The sequence below is a fragment of the Triturus cristatus genome, chromosome 11 (assembly GCF_964204655.1).
Source record: "Triturus cristatus chromosome 11, aTriCri1.1, whole genome shotgun sequence".
Classification (NCBI taxonomy): domain Eukaryota; kingdom Metazoa; phylum Chordata; class Amphibia; order Caudata; family Salamandridae; genus Triturus; species Triturus cristatus.
The window spans coordinates 1108857455-1108880594 of record NC_140594.1 but is presented as its reverse complement, the minus strand read 5'-3'; the positions used below and the strand labels follow the sequence as shown (position 1 = coordinate 1108880594).

At 46.3% G+C, this 23140-nt stretch overlaps 1 protein-coding gene across 1 annotated transcript in view; it reads left to right on the top strand.

The window, feature by feature from the left end:
• Nucleotides 1-23140, top strand: part of PSMD2 (proteasome 26S subunit ubiquitin receptor, non-ATPase 2) — a 126373-nt gene that overhangs the window by 43097 nt on the left and 60136 nt on the right. Inside the window, exons 6-9 of the mRNA XM_085635579.1 lie at nucleotides 609-767; nucleotides 2456-2600; nucleotides 3415-3475; nucleotides 4500-4646. Coding sequence (XP_085491705.1) covers nucleotides 609-767; nucleotides 2456-2600; nucleotides 3415-3475; nucleotides 4500-4646 — 512 coding nt within the window. The remainder of the gene's footprint in view (nucleotides 1-608; nucleotides 768-2455; nucleotides 2601-3414; nucleotides 3476-4499; nucleotides 4647-23140) is intronic.

Sequence of the window (23140 nt, the reverse complement as noted above, 5' to 3'; positions counted from 1 at the left end):
GAAGCAGGGTTGGTGTTGCTGATCTGCTTTCAGGTCTTCTTGATATATTTTATTTCATAGCCTTTGCCCATGGGTTGTGGGATCCGAGTATCTGAAGGGGATTTATCCAGTGCGTGACTGTTTTGATGAGTGTTCCACTTCTGTTGGCAGCTTAATTGATGTGAGGTCTATTTTTCTGCCAAAGGCTTTGAAATGCTCAACCCCCTACTTTTTCCTTTTCTTCTATTTGCCAGATGGGAATACAGTCCTAAACATTTAACCCTTCTAAGACCTTTTAGTTTATATCTTCTTTTAAATTTGCCACTTGTGTCTTTGTGAAGTACCCATGTGAGATATTATCTACTGTCCTCCTTATTTGTGGTGGCTGGAGAATAACTTCCCTTGGCAGTAGACTAACTCTCTCCACCAGTGTCTCATATTGTAGTCCATGTGTGGAAGTCCCATGGTTGTACAGAATAGCACCTTTCAATAAACAGCTGTCCTATTTGTAATGAACTCTTAACTTTGTACAGTGATGTCCATCATAGTTGCAAGCTGTTGGAAATGTACATGCCTGTCTTTCGTCCATTCAGTTTATCATCTTTTCTACTTTCTTTTAATTTGTCTAGCTGTGTAAGCTATGTACCGGAACCGGAGAATTCCGCCCTGTTGCGGTGTGCCCTTGGGATCTTCCGACGGTTTAATCGCTACCCTGAGGCACTACGGCTGGCACTGATGCTCAATGACATGGAGCTGGTGGAAGACATCTTCACTTCCTGCAAAGACGTGTGAGTAATTGGCACAGAGCAACACTGCACCCAGAATGAGATTTAAATTGGTCACTTACCTATCACTGAAATTGTTTATTATGTACCTTAATTTGGTCATTATGAAAACGTGTACCTCCACCTACCTGTTGTCTCTCATGGCACTCTTTGGAGCCTATCCTCCTGCTGATGCGTTGTGAAGTAAAAGGGGCTTTGTTAACTTGTTGCTCAGATACAAATGTGAGTGCAATGTGTAAAATAATACAACTGCCTAGGGTGTAGACTAGTTTGTTGGAAGCAGTTGCAGTGAACTAGCTTGCACTGAGCCATGGTCACATATGGGAATTCGGGAAAGCATTTTAATAGCTACCTTGTTTCGATGGAAGCATTTCTTTGCCCATAAACTTCCTCGTGTACAGATTATTTTCCCCAGAAGTTGTGAAGTGCCTTTAAGTTTCTGTACTGACATCGCTTCATAGTCTTCGAGTCAGCTGCCAATTTGGCTTCAGCTGACTGTGTTTACGCAAATAAAAAATGGCTTGTGAGAAAGCCTTTCCTGCAGTTTGTGACTCACTATCGGCTTAACAAGTCACCAACCCTGTATGTGAGCCAGAACCACTGACCATGCACTTTTCTGGCAGCGCTTAACAAGGAAGTAGAAATGTGTGTCAAGATTGTTCGCTCAGCTGAAGCAGAAATGATCTAGATCTTCATAATAAGGCTCACAAAACATCAGTGGGTTTCTTCTATTTATTTTTACATCCAACAACCCTGCTCTCTGGTTGTCATTCAACACTGCGAGTACTGCCTGAACCTTTATTCAAGACATGGCCATTCAAAACGTAAAGTGCGAAAATTTGTTGTGCATGATGCTACTCTTCGCTCTAAAAAGTCCGTAATAGTTGGTGCTCCGTACAGGTGTAGTGCTAACAAAAACCATAGTCTGCCTCCTCCCATAACTGTTTTACTAATACAAAAAGATGCATGAATTTATTTTTTGAGAATAAAACGGTCTTGTCATGATGCATTACCTCAGAAGTGACCCGTATCGAAAGTGCCAAGAGACATTGCAGCGGCTCTCCAATACCATACAACCCCTGTACGTTTCATCCTCTCTTCAGCAAATAATTCCTGACTAAATCTTCCCCACTATGAGCGATCTAGTTTTGTATGGAATATGCTGTGCTTTAAGAATAACTAAGTGTATAATACCATTGTACAAGCCATATTGTGGATGGAAACCTATCTAAAGTTAAAGTGTGGGGATTTTACGCTGTTTACGTAATGTACGGAATAAAGCCAGAAAATTTTATTTTTTTTCAATTTGAAATTGAATAAGTAATGCCACAGTCTACAGCATGCTAATGTTTAAGAAAACCTAGTCTTTCACTTGTCTGGTTCAGCACTCTGCTTACCTCACCCCTTCTGCCTGCTGTGCTTTTTGTTAGCGCATGAAGATTTGACCACAACAGTTCTCTTGTAATTTTAATAGGTCTCTTGACTGGGACCAGATTTATTGGCTAACTATAGATATGAGACTGACCGGCTCAGATCCCAGCTAGGTGGATTCAACTGTCCTTCCGAGTTACGGAACTGGAGAACACACTGATTTTTTCCATTCGGAAAATGCTAAGGAAAAGAATCTTGCTAGTGATATCTAGAAAAGCTCTGAAAGTGAAGATGCTTAATTCCTCTTTCTGGCTATGCAGGGTGGTGCAGAAGCAAATGGCATTCATGCTTGGCCGGCATGGAGTGTTCTTGGAGCTGAACGAGGACGTGGAAGAATATGAAGACTTAACAGAGATTATGTCCAACGTCCAGCTAAACAGTAACTTCCTAGCACTGGCTCGAGAGGTGAGTTGGGCCGATACGGTGGACTTGGGGATTTAAAAAGAAGCTGAAGTACTGTCCAAAGGTGGTGTTTACATAAGAAGATACTATGTGGACTTTAAGTGGAAAGGAAGGGTACAGACTAACTGTTTACTGAAAGATAATGCAGGGTGGCGAGTGCTTAAATGTGAAGTGGAATCTAAAAGAAAAGATTGTTTGCAGAATGTTGAAAGACATTGAACAAGATGGACTAAGAATGATAATTTTGGTGTATTAGGATCTGACGTTTGGCTCCATTGGTGGGTGTGGTTGACCTTTTGTAGTTAGATCTGTTGTGTGTTGTAGATGGGTCAAACCTAGGTCTTTTAGAAATGACAGGAGGCTGTTTGGTGTAAGTGTTGGTTTTTGATTTAGTTTGTGTCTTGAAATGACATAAGGCCAGAGACCGCTGTGCATGTTGGCAAGATGCAGTTTTGTGTTTGAAGCCAAAGGTTGAAAGACCGAATCGCCGGTAAAGAGTGACTGGGTGACAGACATTACAGCTATCGACAAGTGGCCAGTTGAACAACATGGATAGTGCTGGGAGGACACAACTGGATGTGAGGAAACTGAGTACCAGGATCTAGGCGATGGTTTAATGGCTATAACTGAATAGATGGCAATGGGTGGAGGCCGTGTTGAACTAAAAAATGAGTGGGCAGCTTTAAGATTGAATATATTTCCCCACCGCTGAATTAAGTAATGCATGCACACACTCCTGGTCAAGAGATTACATTAAAAAATTTAAAATTTTATGACATTGGTATTCTGATTTTTTTTTTTTTTTTTTTTCTTGCAGCTAGACATCATGGAGCCCAAGGTTCCAGATGATATCTACAAAACACATCTAGAAAACAACAGTGAGTTTTTTTTTTTTTTGGGGGGGGGGGGGGGGTGAGTTTACACAAATTAAGAATTGTCAGTTCATTGAATATTGTACAAGTGCTGCTTCTCTACTCGTTGGTTCTCCTTAACCTTTGTAGAGCCTCATTCTTGCCAGATGTGTGGGACTAATGGAATGGAGGCATGCACGTCAATCACTGTAGTTCCCTAAATACCTTTGTAGGTCTTTTTCCCCCCCCTTCCTGTACCATGGTTTGTTTTGGTTCAGATGGAGGAAGAGTTCATCCACAGTTCCTTGCTTGTGGTCCGTGCTGCCTCTTTGTATCTTCCCATGGTGATTGGATGACTATCAAGCAATAACTCAGTTAGGTAAAGTTTATCACTCACTTTTGACTCTGCCTCAGTTTGAGGTAGACTTTTTCTTTGTCTCACTCTTGCCTCACATTTTTATTTGTTTGCACTCCTCTTGAGTTTGGCATGACTTTGCACTGTGTATGTGATCTCACATATCATGCTTTTCTTCTCTCTTATTGTTCCAACTTTAACATTAATGACTTCAGGATGACTGAATTAATCATGGCTGTATGGGATCAATCCAAAGTTCCGCAAGTTACTGATCTTTAGACCCATCAAAAAACTTAGCTGTCCGGGTCTGCCATTTTAAGATATTTAAAACCTTTGATGGCTGTCTGCATCCCATACCAGCAACGTGGGGCCTGATTTAGAGTTTGGCAGATTGGACCTCCATCACAAACTTGACTTGTATCCGGTCTTTCTGTCTTCCTTTATCCAAGTACATAATGCGCTCCTCGTGCCCTTAGACTCACTGCAGAAACCGGAAATTTGTGGGCAATTCTTTTAGAAAATGTTGATTTTCAATATGCCATATTATGAAAATAAATAAAAAATATAGCTGCAATGGCGGAAAATTAACTTTTAATGCGTATAAAAACTTTGCATTATTGAAATTATTTCTATCATATAGGAGTTGTTCCTAAAACTTGCTCTGACCAACATTTATTTCCTTTTTTTTTCCTTGAGGGTTTGGTGGAAGTGGTTCTCAAGTGGACTCTGCACGAATGAATCTGGCATCATCCTTTGTGAACGGTTTTGTAAATGCTGCATTCGGACAGGATAAGTTATTAACAGATGATGGCAACAAGTGGCTGTACAAGAACAAGGATCATGGTAAGGCTTTTTTACTGGAAGGGGAGGAACAACGAGTGCAAGGTGTAATAAAGGCATGTATTTTTAATTGATGTCAAAAAGCCACAGAATCTAGAGTTTTGTTGGATATAATGGAACAAGGAGCACTCACTCAAAGTACATTTTAAGATGCTGCAAGGTTGTTTACACATGCACCTGAAAAGCCAGTCAGACGTACTTTTTGGGTAACATAATCACGCTAATAAAATCTCCTACTTGGACACAAACTTAAGTACAATTAATATAGGTGCAAAGCAGAGATGTGATTTGTTTGTATGACACCTGTGCACATCAGTTGTCTGTGTGGTCAGGCTTTGTTGAAATGTTCTTTTTTTCATGAACCCTATGAATTGTATTTCTAGTGATAGAATACTTGTATGAAGTTACTTTGTTTGCCATGAAACGTCTAGTTTTGAGTTTTTGAGGTGCAATTATTGCTGTTGGACGTGGCAGTCGCTAAGGGAGGATGTCCATCTGCCCTGTGAGTAACGAAGGTCCTGTAATGAACTAAAATTGGCTTTTGGTACTATACAAGCTCACTGGGTATACTTAGGATGACCAAACATACTTTCGTTACTAGTCTTTGTTTTCATTCCTTGAAGATAAAAAGCAGCAGCTGGCATTTGTAGATTAATGGTTTGATGCTATGCATTTCACGTCCATGGAAATCTTATTAACAATACTAGACTGATCATGACTGATCTTTGATACCGGACTGAAGCTGCTCTGTTTATAGCTTTTGATGCTAGACTTTTTTTTTTTTTTTTTGCATAAATGGCACACAATTGATAACTGGCTATCAATTCTACAAATCAGTTAGCAAAAGAATGACTATTGTTTCTAGACCGCGTTGGTCCATTGATGGATGGCTTTAATTTCCCGCAGCTATTAAAGTACACAACAAACTGACTTTATATGTCACTGCATTTATCTCCATAAATAGAAATTATATTATGCCCAATTAATTTCTAAATTAGTATTTGCCATAGACCCCATGAATGGTTGACAATCATTACTTGACATTACATTTGATGGTCTTCAGTTGTGTGACTGTCAATTTTAGACTGGTGTTCAAAAATATTTGTGTAACGCATCAATGGTCCTTGGATTGTGATTGATGCTAGACCTCACTTTGTCATTTGATTGCTGACTTTTTATGTCAAGAGTATTGGAAGTACACACACTGCTATCCGTATGTAACAGTTTTGCCGTTGATGCTTAACCAGAAGTACTAAATAATTGTTTGTTTACACATAGCTATCGCCATTAAATCATGGCTAAATATGCAGTCTAAACTGGGAGGTGCATGGCTATTACTAGTTTTAGTGTGCCGATGCATAGCAAACGCTACATATTAAATCCTAGTTGTTTTCATTTAAAAAGTAATAGCCTTCCTTAAAGAAGCGATGACCGTGTATGTGCAGTCAAGGTTATGACCAGGTTTGACTGTTAGAGATCGCTCTAAAGAGGATTATGGTGTGCATGATGATATTGGATGGTAAACTAACCACGTGATCATTTCATGCATATGTTTATTTGTTAACGTTTCATCGCAGGTGCTCATTCTATTTGAAGGCTACCGGTGGCTGACGTTCTTTGCTAGCCCCTTGTAGGACAGTGGATGGTTTCCTGTCAATACATACCTGTTGGTAGCCCATTGATTGTTATTGATGATACACTGGTTGATCGATCAATGGCTATTTAACCCTTTGCACGCTGCGCAAATTCCCCCGCAGTGCAGGTGAATTAATGAGTGGGCGGGGTTCAGACAGCCCCCAGCCATCCTCCGCACACGCCCACCGTGGGCCGTCTGATGCATGCAAGGGGTTATGGTAGACTCTTCAGTTCTTGGTGTATGATTATCTGGATCGCTGTCAATAAATGATCTGGTCTCTGTCCATGAAACACTGTTGGATAATATTTCCGGGGGGGGGGATGGGTGGCATGGGTGGCTCAGTGATGAAAATCCCCAAGTGAAGAACACGAGTGGCTAAACCATAGCCCTTGATTTCAGCTTTTTTTGTGAGGAAACCTGAGATAAATGTTTTTTGGTTTTCTCCTGACCTCAGGGATTGCCATTGTCCCTGCTCTTGTAAGAGAAGAAGATAAAAAATAGCTTCACATTAATGTCGGAGTGTTCACCTCACAAACAGCCTAGTGCCAGAGAGATGGAGATGCTGTGCGGTGTCCCTGTAGCCCCGCTGTACTCTCCATATGAACATAAACTACATTTTGGGAAATATTTTACCCAACTATAGGAGTAAATTATTTGTTTCACGAAATCTTAAAGGTTCTAGGAAACACTTGCCAGCAGAACATTCTGTATTGTGTTCAGCTGGGGCCAGGCCTTACTCTGTGACCAAAACAGATGGTGTCTGGCAATAAAAAAGAGGGAAGCAAAGGTGTTCTCTACCATTTGTTAGCTTTCCTGTGCCTAACAGGATTTCAGCTTCTGACTGTGAGGCAGAAACCGTCATACTCTCACTCCTTTCTTGTGCACTCATTGAGAAGTCCATTGGTAGTTGTTTGTGAACAAAATGGTGTACTAAGCGGTATTGGGACTGTGTAAAATATGGACATGCCTTGCCTAGTTCCAAAGCAGCACATGTCTAGACACTGATAGAGCAAGCGTGCAGAGAAAAGGAACTGAAGCAGTTGGGCCAGAAACACTGAGTAAACAAATGCCTTTTTTAGGACAGCATTTAAAGAACTTCCACTGTTCCTAGGTACTACATTCACGTTGGAATCTAATATCTTCCACTTAGTGTAGGAAGCTGGCTCTGTATATACTATACCAAAGTAAGGTTTAGAGTGCACAGAATCCAGTGGAACCCCAGAGGTAGGCAGAGGTAAAAGTAGATCGCACCTTACTCTCTATTTGTGGTAGTGTGGGCGAGGAGTAAGGCTTTATCAGAGGGTAGTGTTAAGCATTTGTTGTACACACTCAATCAGAAAATTATGTCACACACTCAAAGACTGAACTCAGACCAATTTTGTTTATATAAAAAATATTGAGTTATTTTATTTCTAGAACCAAGCGAGGCCTGGTGCAGGTAAGTGGCAATAATACTTTGCAATATTTATGCAGTAAATTACAGTTGAATGCAGGTTCAAAAGCAGTTGGTTGAGTTACAGGTCAGTCAACAGTTCAAAATTACTATCTGAAAGAGACACGTTAGTGATAGATTCCTTACATTAGAATATCCCCAGGTGTCAGACTGGATCCGGAAAGTTTTTGTCAGCAGTACCCCTGCACCTCGGTATGCGTCGTCGTACGGCTCCGCGTACGTCTCTGCCGTCGTAACCGCCGAGATGACGACGTCGGAACTACTTAGATGCGCCCACGCGCGCTGGTGTCAGTTCTTTCTTTTTTCGCGCAGCAGCGCAGATCCGAGAGAGTGGTACCCCTAGTTAAAGTTTAAACTTGGTTTCAGACAACTTATTTTGTCGAGTACCTTACTCCTGGTGCAGTAGGGATGCCTGGGTTTAAGTCCTGTAGGGCCTGCCGCCGAAACAAGTCGGTAGCGGACCCGCATGACGTGTCTCTTTTGCTTGAGGCATGCTCATGACCCCGAGGCGTGCCCCAATTGTCGGGCCATGGCGCTGAAAGCTTTGCAGGAGCGTTCCCGCAAGTTGTTGGGGGTCCGGCAATCGGTTCCGCACCGATCAAGGTCCCAATCCCATGGGAGGTCGAGGGACCGGTCGCGGGGCCATCAGCATCGCTCGTCGGAATTGGTGACGGGTAAGTCTAGGCGCCATAAAAGGTCGAAGAAGCAGCGTCGCTCTTCCTCTACCGCTCACCGGTCTCGGGACGCGGTGGAGGGGGCGGGCGGTCACTCCCCCATGGCTCTGTTGGAGCCTCCGTTGCTGTCTGCGGCCTACCCACCCTTTCCGGGACCGCATGCGACTTCGGACGAGGTGCAGGCCTTCGTGTCAGCCTTGCGCCATTTGTTTGCCCAGTCGGGTCCCTCTGGAGTAGCTACAGGCCCTGCGGATCTGTCGAGAGGATCTGCCTCCGTGCTGCCGCCTTTGGCCTTGGCTACGCCGGCACCATACCCTGCGGATCTGGCCTCTGCTCGGTCCTCGGCGCCGGATGCGTCGCCACCGCTGATGCCAGATGGCGCCGAACCGGGACTGGTATCTTACCCTCCCATTCCATTGCTTGGAGGGGAGTTTATCCCATTTCCCAGGGAATCTCGTCCTTACCGGCCTCTTCAACAACCGGTGGACGAAGGGGAGTACTGGGAGGGGTCTCAGGACCCTCTTGCAGCTCAATGCGAAGATGAGCCTGAATGGGAAGGCGATGTGGAGGGTCCAGTAGATCTGGATTTCTCTCCACACCCTGGTACTCTGTCCCCTTCTTCTGTGGCTACGGAGGAGGTTGGGATTTTTTCAGTGGTGTTGCGTAGGGCGGCTGAGGCTCTTAACTTAGAGCTCCCTTCTGTACCTATCAGAACCAATCTCCTGACTGAGGTGCTGCAGCCGCAGTCTTCCTCTGCGGAGCCGTTGCTGTCCTTCAATAAAGCGCTTACCGATATCTTGTTGAGCACCTGGAACAAACATAACACAGGAGTTCCTGTAGACAAGGGTGTGGCAGGGCGCCGGCCGAGCCCAGCTTTCTCACACAACACCAAACGCCTGATAGTCTTGTTGTCCAGGCTTCTGCTTCGCCGAGGGCATTCCCTTCCGCTCCTCCAGACAAGGAATCTAGAGCAATTTGGGAGAAAGATTTTCACTTTTGCCAGCTCCGGGTTGCGGGCGGTGAATACTGCGTGTCTGCTAGGCCACAGTTCCCATTCTGTGTGGGACACCGTGGCACAGGTGCTGCCTCAGGGACTGGTGGAAGCACGGGCGGTTCTCTCCCAAGCCATTACCTAAGGGATAGATGCTACAAAATTTACTATCCGTTGTGGGCTTGATACGGCCGATTCTCTCGGTAGGGCACATTCCACAACAGTGGCGCTCTGTCATTATGCTTGGCTCCAAACTACTGGCTTCTCTGGGAATGTCCAGAACACCTTGTTGGACAGGCCCTTTGATGGCACACTCCTCTCTGGTGATAAGGCGGATAGCACCCTGGAACGCTTTAAGGACTCTCGGGCTACGGCCTAGTCCTTGGGTCTCGCCACCACACGTACTCCCTCGGTGGCCGCTTTTGGCTCCTTTCGAGGTCCGGGTCGGGGCGCCAAGGCACATTCCTTTCAGACCTGCAAGCCTGCGCAGCCACAGTCTCAGCGCAGCTGTGGACGTGGAACCCACCGTGGTTGTCCCGAGGACAGCGGGCGGGTCAATCCACCACCTCCCCTGCCGCTGCCTCTAAACCTTCCTAGTCTGGTGTTTCAGGCCCACCAGGCCCCAGTGGGTGGCAGGATTTGCCATCACCTTCCCCACTGGCGCTCCATTATCTCGGACAGGTGGGTTCTGCAAATAGTCAGAGGGGCTACTCCCTCCTCTGAGTCTACCCCTCCTGCCATGCCACCTCAATACGACCGCATGTCGGGGGATCACTTGTCACGTCTCCAGCAGGAAGTTGCGGCCCTCCTGGCCAAGGGGGGCCAATGAGCATGTTCCGACGCTAGAGGTAGGTCGTGGTTGTTACTTCCACTACTTATTGCTTCCAAAGAAGCACAAAGGTCTGAGTCCTATCTTAGACCTATGGAACGTCAATCGCTTCCTCTGGAGGGAGAAGTTCAAGATGCTCACGCTTGCTCAGGTCTTGTCTGCCCTAGACCCGCAAGACTGGCTGGTAGCGTTGGACTTGCAGGTGTTTATTTTCATATCCCCATCCTGCCAGCCCACCAGCGTTAACTACGGTTCATGGTGGGTCACGAGCACTTTCAGTTCCCCGTGCTCCCTTTCGGCTTTCCAGCGCCCCTCGGGTGTTCACGAAAGTGATGGCGGCGGTCGCAGCTCATCTGCGCAGATCAGGGGTTTCAGTCTTCCCCTATCTCGACAACTGGCTGTTAAAGGCAGGCTCGCCCCAGGCAGTCGTCTCCCACCTCCAGACTACGGCCGACTTCCTGCATTTGCTGGGGTTTTCCATCAATGTGCCTAAGTCGCACCTGATTCCCTCTCAGAGGCTCCTCTTCATCGGAGCGGTTCTGGATACGGCACAGTTTCGGGTTTATCCTCCCGAACAGCGAGTCCAGGACATTCAATCATTCGCATTTATAAAGCGCGCTACTCACCCATAAAGGGTCTCAAGGCGCTGGTGGGGGTGGGGTCAGTGCTCGAAGAGCCAGGTCTTGAGCTATGGGCTTGGGCTATGATTCCGATCTTTCGGCCCTGGTCCTGGGTTTCGGTCAGGAAGACCCTGAGGCTGCTTGGCCTCATGGCCTCCTGCATCCTGCTAATCGATCATGCCATATGGCATATGCAGGCTCTGCAGTGGGACCTGAAGTTCCAGTGGACGCAGCATCGAGGGAACCTGTCCGACTACATCCAGATCTTGGAGGGCACTGCACAGGACTTGCAGTGGTGGCTCACAAAGCAGCGTTGGGTCAGCGGCAGATCCCTCTCCCTTCCCCAACCGGAGCACACAGTAGTGACAGACTCGTCTCTCCTGGGTTGGGGTGGCCACATGGGAGAGGAGGAGATCAGAGGCCTCTGGTCTCCGGCGGAGTCCAAGCTCCATATCAATCTTTTGGAGCTCAGGGCGATCCTACTTGCACTGAAAGCATTCCTTTCCTCTGTCAAGGGGAGAGTAGTGCAGGTGTTCACAGACAACACCACTGCCATGTGGTACTGCAACAAACTAGGCGGGGTGGGGTCGTGGACCCTATGTCAGGAGGCTCTACGTCTCTGGACGTGGCTGGAATGTCAAGGCATTTCCTTGGTGGTGCAACACCTGGCAGGTACCCTGAACGCCAGGGCGAACGAATTCAGCCGCAGGTGCATGTTGAATCCCGAATGGCGTCTTCACTAGGAGGTGGTGCAAGGTCTCTTTCAGCAGTGGGGAGAACCTTGGTTAGATCTATTCGCCACCAAAGAGAACGCGCAATGTCAGCAGTTCTGCGCTTTGGAGTTTCCAAGGCGGCACTTGCTAGGTGACGCTTTTCGTCACGAGTGGAGTTGCGGTCTGTTGTACGCCTTTCCACCTATACGACTTCTGCCCAGAGTGCTGAAGAAGATCAGGCGCGATAGGGCCCAAGTCGTTCTTGTGGAACCGGACTGGGCTCAAAGAGTTTGGTATCCCGAGCTACTCAGTATGAGCGTGGATCCCCCGATCCGACTGCCTCTTCAGGAGGATCTCCTGTCGCAGCAACAGGGGACAGTCCTCCACCCTAACCTGTCCAGCCTCCACCTCCTTGCGTGGAGATTGAGCGGTGACAGCTGATTCCATTTGACTTGCCTCCCGAAGTCTGTAATGTGATTCTGGCAGCCAGGCGTCCCTCCACTAAAACGGTGTACGCCTGTCAATTGAAAAAATGTGTGGCATGGTGTACAGCGAAATCTGTTGATCCTCTTGCTGCCCTTCTTTCTTTGGCCCAGCAGAGCTCTGCTCTGGGCACCATCAAGGGCTACCTCTCTGCTCTTACAGCCTTTCTTAGGCTGCCTGATCAGCCCTCTCTTTTAAAGTCCCCAGTTGTCAATCGGTTTCTCAAAGGCATTACTCACCTTTTCCCTCCGATTTCTTTTTTGAAGCCTGTTCTGCTTGGGTTTTCGGATCAGATAGAACCCGCTCATCAGAGCCTCACTAACCCAGCCAGAACGTTACCCCCTCCCTCTCCCTAGGGCCTATCTACAATAGGTAACCACATATATCTTACCACCTAAGGACAGGGAATTCCTACTATACATACCAAGACCTCTTATAATCGGCGGCCTCGCGGTCCCATACGGATCCAGACCTCTCTGCCCATACGGCAGTATCACAAGTGGCGGCCTCGCGATCCCATACAAATCCAGACCTCTCTGCCCATACGACAGTATCACAAGTGGCGGCCTCGCGATCGCATACGAATCCAGACCTCTCTACCCAGACGGCAGTCTCAGCACAATCGGCGGCCTCGCGATCCCATACGAATCCAGACCTCTCTGCCCATACGACAGTATCACAAGTGGCGGCCTCGCGATCCCATACGAATCCAGACCTCTCTACCCAGACGGCAGTCTCATATGACAGTTCATCCTATGATCACCATAACATACAAAAAGGGAATCAGTCTCACTATTCATCAGATCACACAAGGACTGCCAGTTCGAGCATAGCCTGTTCTCCGGTTCGAGGGGCTCCTCTTTCCCTTATTCAGTTACCACTTACCTGATCAGGGTTAACATCTGTTCATGTAGCCGCAGCTGACTAGAAGAATAGGCTACCCTCTCATACAAGAACACACAGCACATGTTGGTTCCCTACAAACTGGGTACTTTATTACTCATTACATACGCAATCACATAACATTACAATATAACACATAACCTGCAAAGAAAAGTGAAAGATTAAGTTGTGTGCTCTAATAAGAAAGGGTCGACATCACCTTAGTAGTATGTAGCCTGCACTCAGTGGTCATCTAGGTTCCCTTCTCGTCTGTGCCTCGGCTCGCCTGGAAGTCACGCCTCCGCAGTCACGGATACATGTCTGCACCACTATGCGCTGTTCTCTTCACCCTTCTCCGAGTCACTGGGACCTCTTCCTTATCGGCTACTCTCTCCTCTCTGGCTATTCTGCTAGGAGAGTATCTGTCTCTCGGTTCTTCTCCGCCTTCAAGATGGCGTCTGTCTTCCCTGGAATAAGTAGTAGCTTTACTGCTAACGGCTAGATGCCGCCTACGGACTGAACATGTAACTGCCTCAGACTTTCACTAATATAGAGGTGCGTTTCCTCATGGAAAATTCCGGCCCGTAACCTGCCGCCCACCAAATTCTTGTACCTCCCCGTACCAAGGACACGTTCCCAGCCGGCCGGCCTGATGTAGTGTCTTCGGCATGAAGAAAAATACAATCCTTCGATAAGGGCCGGCCTGAACCGGTTCTCTCCAAGCGAATAACACCTCATAACTAAAACATTACATTTGACCTAGAAGCATCCCAAGCTGCCGGAGCAGAAAGAAAGATGGAGTCTCTCCCGTTTGAGGCCTACCAGGCCTGAATTCAGCACGGCTCCATGAAATACCCTCACTACAGGACAGGTTATCCCTGATACTAACGAATCTATCCCCTAGGCTATGTGTGCAAGCCCTGATCTATGGGGAAGAGCACAGGATCATGTCGAAGTGCCTAGTAAATAGGCTCCATTCACTACTCTAACCCTTAGACTTGAATGGTAAGAGACTGAAGTCACATTCAATTACTTTTCAACACAAGAAGGCCGGGAAAATCGAGCAGAACATTTCACCCTTGACTTCAGTCTATTATACATTCATTAAACAGAACTAATATCTGTGGAAGAATAATATGAAACAAGACTAACTGATCTATGTCTAGTACCAGGTGTGCAGAATTGAAATAGTGAAGGAATACACTGAATAAAGCAACAGAAATCAAAATGCCGATAGTAATCAGAATACCTCCTAATATCTGACGTAACATATGCAAATCAGGTAACCAATTAAAGAGCCAGTCAAACCAGCCCTGGTCAATGTGTTTTCTAACTTCTTCTGTCAAGTCATGTAGTTTATCAATGTGAGCTTGAATGGATTTTGTATGATCCGACAAGTTAAAACAACAAAGACCCTCAAAATCAGAACAATCGTGTCCATGTTTAAGCAAAAGATAATCAATGGCCGCTCGATTTTGCAAGATAGCTCTACGTTCACCCTGGGCGTCTAATAGCATGTCAGACAGGACTGTAGAAGTATGATTAATGGATTTTACCATCCAGCAGGCCATTTTCCCAATAGATTTGGCATTATAAACTGCCAAAGCAGGAACACCAACAATTGAAATAGCCAGGCTAAGGTATTCAGACTTGGAATATAAATGCAAAGATGAGTCCCAATCCTCCTGTAACCTCACTGTATCTCGAATCACACGAGAGTTGGCATTCAGATGTGATGAAAACATCAACAAGCTCAGTCTAGTAATGGCACAAGGGCCTCCAGAAATATTTGCGGGGATATATGGCCAGGAAGTATTACCACATGAGAAAAGCCATCCGGCAGGTAGTAACATCCTGCGATAATGACTGGCGGTAACTACCAAACTCTTGCAAGTCATGTTATTCTGAACAGAAGTACATGTTTTCGGTGTCCTTTGAAGGCACAAAGTACGTTCATGAGCGGTGAATGAAGTAGCACCTTTCAATCTTAAACGCATACATTCAGAAATCGCACTAGGATCACAAGTAAGGAAAAAACACAAATCACCCTGTGTGATATTATAGGTAACTATTTGGGACTGGATGGGGGGTATCGGGTCTGACAGTACAGTACACAAGGGGCAATACTCATGGGTAGCAAAATCGCCCAGAAGAACATTGGGGCGAGCATTCGATATATTAAAAATATGAGTCAAAGTCTCCAATGAAGCAGGGACAGCAACTAAACAAGTCGCTAGAATGTCAGTCACCGATCTCATCGGTGTCAAGCAGAAATGAGGGGCTTTAGTTACTAGTTTGGCTAACGTAGTCCAAAAGTTCGACGACGAATCCCACGCAGCGAAGGAACGCGACACTCTGGTTCTCAACTCAGCCCGGGTTGATGGGATCCCTCCTCTCTCGTCGTACCAGCCCAAAAGGAGTCCAACGCCGACACATCCTGCAGCAACAGTCCAAAGAATGATCTGAAAGAGAATCAAATACAGGCATTATTCATTCTCGTAAGTAACATTTGTCAGCCGGGACTGCTTCCCAGCTATCTTTCCCTGGTCTCATAACTAAAATGGTGTTGTCTTGACCGGTTGCAATGACTTCTGCTTGTTCAGGGGGATTCTTAGGCGACTGCACCCAAACTCTGGCCCCAGGATTATCTGTGGAGCCAAAACCTTTCTGGCCTCGTACAGTTAGCAACGTTGGGGCAGTGCCTTTTATCATCTCACCACTGAAAACAGGCATTATTAGCGATTGAGCCACTCGGTCAGTTTTATGTATCAGTAAGTCAACCTCACTGCTATTCAGCAGGAGCACCCTAATCTCTCCCTGATAATCACTATCAATGATTCCTCCAAGCACCTGAATGCCTTTTACAGCCAGCCCCGATCTAGGGGCGATTAATCCGAAATTCCCAGTTGGTATATGAACACCAACACCAGTTTCAATGATGACTCGATCCTTACTTTTTATAACGGTGTCATCCATGGCATGCAAGTCTAAACCTGCCGACCCTGGGGTCGCTCTACATGGAGCCAAAGCTCCGGGAGTAATTTCCCAGTACATCACAGTCTCTCTGATTTCATTGGGCTTAGCATCAACATTCGGAGGAAACAAAAGCATAAGTGGGGATTCAGCATTTAGAAAAGGACGGTTATTCAAAATCAATAGCGCTTGAGGCAGAAAGTCTCGCCAATTCTTATACTTGTCATCTGTTAATTTACGTAACTGATCTTTCAGCAGTCCATTCAACCTCTCCACAAGACCCGAGGCCTGTGGATAATATGGTATATGAAACACCCATTCAATATTGTTTTCCACACAGAATTCCTGTACCAATCTTCCACGAAAGTGGGATGCATTATCAGATTGAATTTGGAATGGCACACCATAATACATCATAATCAATTCCACTGTTTTAATAGTATTCAATTGGGTAGCTTGCTTACAGGGAAGGGCCACCAACAGGCCACTGTATGTATCAACAATAGTGCAGACATATTGACAATTCCTACTCATAGGAAGTGGACCGATGTAATCAATCTGCCAAATTTGAGCGGGCAATTTCCCGCGATGTAAATGACCTTTAACAGTTTGGGGCACTTTGCGCTGCCTGATATGCTGACAAATGGGACAATGTAGAATAACATTTTTGATTAAATCTAGGGGAATATAAATTCCTCGATCAGCAGCCCACCTGCTAGTGGCTTTCTCTCCAAAGTGTCCTGCTTTCTGGTGGGCCCATTTCGCCAATCCCGCAATATCAGAATCTTGCCTGTCCACCACTGCCTCAGCAATTTTAGATTTCTCATCTGCAATATTATGAAAGAATTTGTCAAGAGAGTCTATCGGGGTATGAGCATCCACATGGAAGATTGTAACAGTACTCTGTGGGAGCATTTCCCAAATCTCCTGCCATAATTCTTTTCCCCACAGTTCTTTTGAATGGATTTTCCAACTATGGGAATGCCAAGTCGGTAACCAAACTGCCAGTCCATTGGCAGTAGACCAAGAATCGGTGAAAATATGACATGTGCCAGGTAATTCTTGTTTCAGAACTTGATAAACAGCATAGAGTTCAGCAAATTGACTGCTCTTACCCTCACCAGTTGTGCTCAGCAATTTTTGTGTGATCGGATTATAGGACACCGCCTTCCAATGCCGTTTCGTCCCTATGAACCTTGCTGAACCATCCGTAAACCAGACATGGTTTCTGTCCTCCGCCGACAGATCATCAAAAGGTCTACCCCACTTAACAGGAGACTCCTGTACTAAAGGTACGGAACATTCACTCTCAGTCGATGGCGCCCGCGCCACCTGCTCATGCAAAGATGCAACTCCTTTTTGTCCCACACGTGCCCTGTCTTGTATATACCATTTCCATTTAATCACACTCGCCTCTTGAGCGTGTCCAATTCGGTGAGTTTTCGGCGAACTCATAACCCACTGCATGATAGGAATTTCAGGTCGCAAAACTATATCATGTCCCAAAGTCAATTGCTCGGTATCCACCAGAGCCCAATAACATGCAAGTAACTGTTTCTCAAAAGGTGTATAACGCTCACCAGCATCAGGTAACTTTTTGGTCCAGAAACCTAACGGTACTCTACTCTTGCCTTGTTTCTGCCACAAACTCCAATTCGCATAAAGGCCTTGTACAGACACATTCAAATCCACATCACCATCACATACAGGCCATAAATCCAGAGCATGCTGAATTGCTTCTTTTGCCAGACTGAACGCATCTTGCTGTGGTTTATCCCATTCAAATGCATTCTTTTTACGAGTGACCTGGTACAAAGGGGCCAATATTTGACTCAAATGAGGAATATGCTGGCGCCAAAAACCAAACAAACCAATGAAGCTTTGGGCTTCTTTCCTATTCCTCGGAACTGCAAAATCAAGAATTTTCTGTTTAACCTGAGGGATCACTTCTCGGTGCCCCTCATGCCAATTAATACCCAAAAATTTCACAGCCTGGGACGGACCTTGTAACTTATCCGGGTTGATTTCCCAACTTTTCTCACGCAGGCACTCAATGACTCTGTCCAATTGGGTCTGAACTTCCTCTTGTGTTTCGCCTTGGATCAAAATATCATCAATATAGTGACATATCTGAATTTGCGGATGAACCGGTACCTCAGTCAAATGCTCTGCCACCAGCCGGTGACATATCGTAGGACTATGCACATAGCCCTGGGGAAGACTTCTAAACGTCATCTGACGCCCGTTCCACGTAAAACTGAATTGTTCCTGACACTCAGGGGCAATCGGAATCGAAAAGAAAGCATTAGCAATATCAATGGACGCATACCATGTACCTGGATGTTTTTGGATTCTTTCAATTAGGGTAATAACATCCGGTACTGCAACAGTCAAAGAGGGTGTGTGTCTATTCAATTCTCGATAATCAACAGTCATGCGCCAAGAATTATCACTCTTACGTACAGGCCAAACAGGATTATTCCAAGCAGAAGTAACTGGGGTTATAAATCCTGCATCCACCAACTCCTGAATAGTGGTACTAATCTCTTCATGACCACCTGGAATACGATACTGCTTCTGACGAACCACTTTTGTCGCCTGGGGAACTTTTATGGGGGGCATTCTTAAACGACCAACCCGTACAGGCCTGGACGATATATAATGTTTAGTTCCAAATTGGTAACATCCATCATCTAAGTGCAAAGTCATTCCTTTCAAAATATCAATTCCAATTATGAATTCTAAGAGTGGTACCACTAATACAGAGTATTCTTTTCTAGGAATTCTACCTATTCTCATTTCAAGTAAAGTTTGAACTGCGGGAGTTTCCTTTCCACCTAATCCGGTAATTGTAAAAGGCTGACCTTTAAACTTCTTTGATTTTCCATGAATAAGAGTGGCCTCCGCTCCTGTATCTACCAATGCTCGGGCCCTTTGGACATTACGATGTCTCCAATAAATATCAATATCTACATAGGGTCTATTATCTCTGTGAGCCCATCTGTGTACTGGAGCTTGACCTATTTCCTAGTCATTTTTACTGCGTTCTGTGTACCAGGATAAATCAGGATAAAGACTCTCACGTTTCCCAGGTATCGATACCTCCTGTTCATATCCATCTCCATTACGAAATGGATTCCTGTCCTCTGCATTGTACTGCGGGTTTCGATCGGCCAATCTGTGTCGATCCTCTCTCCTTCTCAACTCAGGGGATTGATCCCTATCATCTCTACGTCTGCTGTTAACATAATCATCTCTCCCCCTCTCTCTTTCCCCCTCTCTCTCCCTGTCTCTCTCACGACGGGGGGACAAATCACGTACATAACGTCGATCATCACGACGATCAGAGCGCCCACGGCGGTCGTCATCACCGCTACCGTCAGAAAAACCACGATCACACTCAGTCGTCCGAACACGCCGGGCACCCTCCTTTCGATCCAAGCCACGTTTGCGAAACATTTCCCACAAACAAGAAGTAGTCTCACCGTCAATGTCCTCCTTCCGCACACCATCGGCCATAAGACCAAAAATCATATCACGTCTAGTAAGTTTATTGTCACCAGGAGTACGAGTGTCAGGCCGGGATTGCCGTTCAGGTTTAAACCACTCACCCAACTCACCGAGTTGGCGTACCGATTCCAGCACCATAGATAATGTTACCAGTCTGATTAATCAATAAAGTCATCATGACCTGCTTATAAGCAACAGGGGAAGAACGAATAATACGATTCCGCACAGAAGATGTCAACAAACCATCAAGCAACCTGTCAGCAGTATTCAGAAAAATTGCCGTTTTCATCACATCCTCTTTGAGACGTTGTGCAGCATCGCGCAAAGTATACCACGGTTTCACAGGCCAGTCAGACTCAGTAGGATATTTTTTATTACAACCCTCAGTCGCCAATTGAAGCAAAGAAATTTGACCACCACCATTAAAGTTACGAAAATGATCCTGTACAGTAGAATCCGAACTCAAGGAACAAAACTTCAAACAATCGCCAACATCCAACATAATGCCAGCAGCGCCCAGTTCATAAAGGCGCACCATCCATGTGAGTAAGGTCTCACCAGCTCGCTGCCGAAATCGCTGCAAAATATCACTAATTTCTTGTTGAGTAAAATCCTCCAAAGAGTCTAAAGCGATACCATTCGGAGCACCGGGAGCCTGCTGCAACTTCCGCCGAAAAACTGGATGCACCGAGACCGCGGGACGAGCATCACAAGGAGCTCGACCAGTACACGTAGAGGAACAATCAGTGTAAGAAGCATCGACCCCGCTCGAAGGACGAGCGCAATCACGGGGTGCACCATCAGAGGCGCAAGAAGCAGACTTACAATCACGGCCGAAGCGAGAGGACTCGCGCTTGGCAGACTCCTCACCCGAGGAAGGAGAATCACTCGAGTTCCAGATATTACCATCCCATTCATCAGGATTCCAATCCAGTCCGGCTTTCGCCACGACCAGACGCACCTTTCGCGTCGAAACCCGACCACGCCGATTCTTGTATTTATAACGAGCAATTCGCACAGCCGCCCTCTCGGCAATAGTTTGGTACGTCTCAAGTTTGTCAGCAAGCAACTTATTTTGACACCGCAACAAAGTATGAGCATTCTGGATCTCAACAAAGTTCGCTTCCACATCCTTATGCAATGTCTGTAACTTCAACAACTTCTCATGCAGAATCCTGTACGCAGACAGAACAATCCAACCTCTGCGCCCCAAAACGGGAAGCTCATCACCCTTAGATACCGGCGCCTTCTGTAAACAAGTAATCACATTAGCCGGCTCCGCCAGCTCCAAAAAAGAATTCCAATTCTCACTCAAACCAGTAGAATCAGCCCACTCACGGGCTAAGGCTTCATAAGGCGTTGAATCCCAACCGGGAATATCAACGGGCAACTTAAAAGTAGATTTCGACTTTCTAGAAAACATCTCGGAAAAGAAAGAAAAAGAGAAAAAGAGAAAAAGTAAGGAGAAAAAAAAAAACTACACACAATTATATATAAAGAATATACAAACGAAACCACGCACGCGCCGAAAGCAAACACGATACAACCACAACGCACACAGGTTTCGTAAACGGTTCGTGACGCCAAATGTTCTGCTTGGGTTTTCGGATCAGATAGAACCCGCTCATCAGAGCCTCACTAACCCAGCCAGAACGTTACCCCCTCCCTCTCCCTAGGGCCTATCTACAATAGGTAACCACATATATCTTACCACCTAAGGACAGGGAATTCCTACTATACATACCAAGACCTCTTATAATCGGCGGCCTCGCGATCCCCTACGGATCCAGACCTCTCTGCCCATACGACAGTATCACAAGTGGCGGCCTCGCGATCCCATACGAATCCAGACCTCTCTGCCCATACGACAGTATCAGCACAATCGGCGGCCTCGCGATCCCATACGAATCCAGACCTCTCTGCCCATACGACAGTATCACAAGTGGCGGCCTCGCGATCCCATACGAATCCAGACCTCTCTACCCAGACGGCAGTCTCAGCACAATCGGCGGCCTCGCGATCCCATACGAATCCAGACCTCTCTGCCCATACGACAGTATCACAAGTGGCGGCCTCGCGATCCCATACGAATCCAGACCTCTCTGCCCATACGGCAGTATCACAAGTGGCGGCCTCGCGATCCCATACGAATCCAGACCTCTCTGCCCATACGACAGTATCACAAGTGGCGGCCTCGCGATCGCATACGAATACAGACCTCTCTACCCAGACGGCAGTCTCATACGACAGTTCATCCTATGATCACCATAACATCATAGGAATCAGTCTCACTATTCATCAGATCACACAAGGACTGCCAGTTCGAGCATAGCCTGTTCTCCGGTTCGAGGGGCTCCTCTTTCCCTTATTCAGTTACCACTTACCTGATCAGGGTTAACATCTGTTCATGTAGCCGCAGCTGACTAGAAGAATAGGCTACCCTCTCATACAAGAACACACAGCACATGTTGGTTCACTACAAACTGGGTACTTTATTACTCATTACATACGCAATCACATAACATTACAATATAACACAACCTGCAAAGAAAAGTGAAAGATTAAGTTGTGTACTCTAATAAGAAAGGGTCGACATCACCTTAGTAGTATGTAGCCTGCACTCAGTGGTCATCTAGGTTCCCTTCTCGTCTGTGCCTCGGCTCGCCTGGAAGTCACGCCTCCGCAGTCACGGATACATGTCTGCACCACTATGCGCTGTTCTCTTCACCCTTCTCCGAGTCACTGGGACCTCTTCCTTATCGGCTACTCTCTCCTCTCTGGCTATTCTGCTAGGAGAGTATCTGTCTCTCGGTTCTTCTCCGCCTTCAAGATGGCGTCTGTCTTCCCTGGAATAAGTAGTAGCTTTACTGCTAACGGCTAGATGCCGCCTACGGACTGAACATGTAACTGCCTCAGACTTTCACTAATATAGAGGTGCGTTTCCTCATGGAAAATTCCGGCCCGTAACCTGCCGCCCACCAAATTCTTGTACCTCCCCGTACCAAGGACACGTTCCCAGCCGGCCGGCCTGATGTAGTGTCTTCGGCATGAAGAAAAATACAATCCTTCGATAAGGGCCGGCCTGAACCGGTTCTCTCCAAGCGAATAACACCTCATAACTAAAACATTACATTTGACCTAGAAGCATCCCAAGCTGCCGGAGCAGAAAGAAAGATGGAGTCTCTCCCGTTTGAGGCCTACCAGGCCTGAATTCAGCACGGCTCCATGAAATACCCTCACTACAGGACAGGTTATCCCTGATACTAACGAATCTATCCCCTAGGCTATGTGTGCAAGCCCTGATCTATGGGGAAGAGCACAGGATCATGTCGAAGTGCCTAGTAAATAGGCTCCATTCACTACTCTAACCCTTAGACTTGAATGGTAAGAGACTGAAGTCACATTCAATTACTTTTCAACACAAGAAGGCCGGGAAAATCGAGCAGAACAAAGCCTAAATTGGACTTTAACCTGGTTCTCACATAATTGATGTGCGCTCCTTTTGAGCCTCTTCATAACTGTCCTTTGCGGTTATTAACATTGAAAACTGTCTTCCTGGTGACCATCACCTCCGCTCGGCGTGTGAGTGAGCTCCAAGCTCTTTCCTGTAAACCTCCTTTCCTGGCGATTCATCCAGACAAGGTTGTACTTCTTCCAAGTCCCTCCTTTCTACAAAAAGTAGTCTCTGCCTTTCATCTCGGGCAAACTGTCACTCTTCCCACTTTCTTTCCGC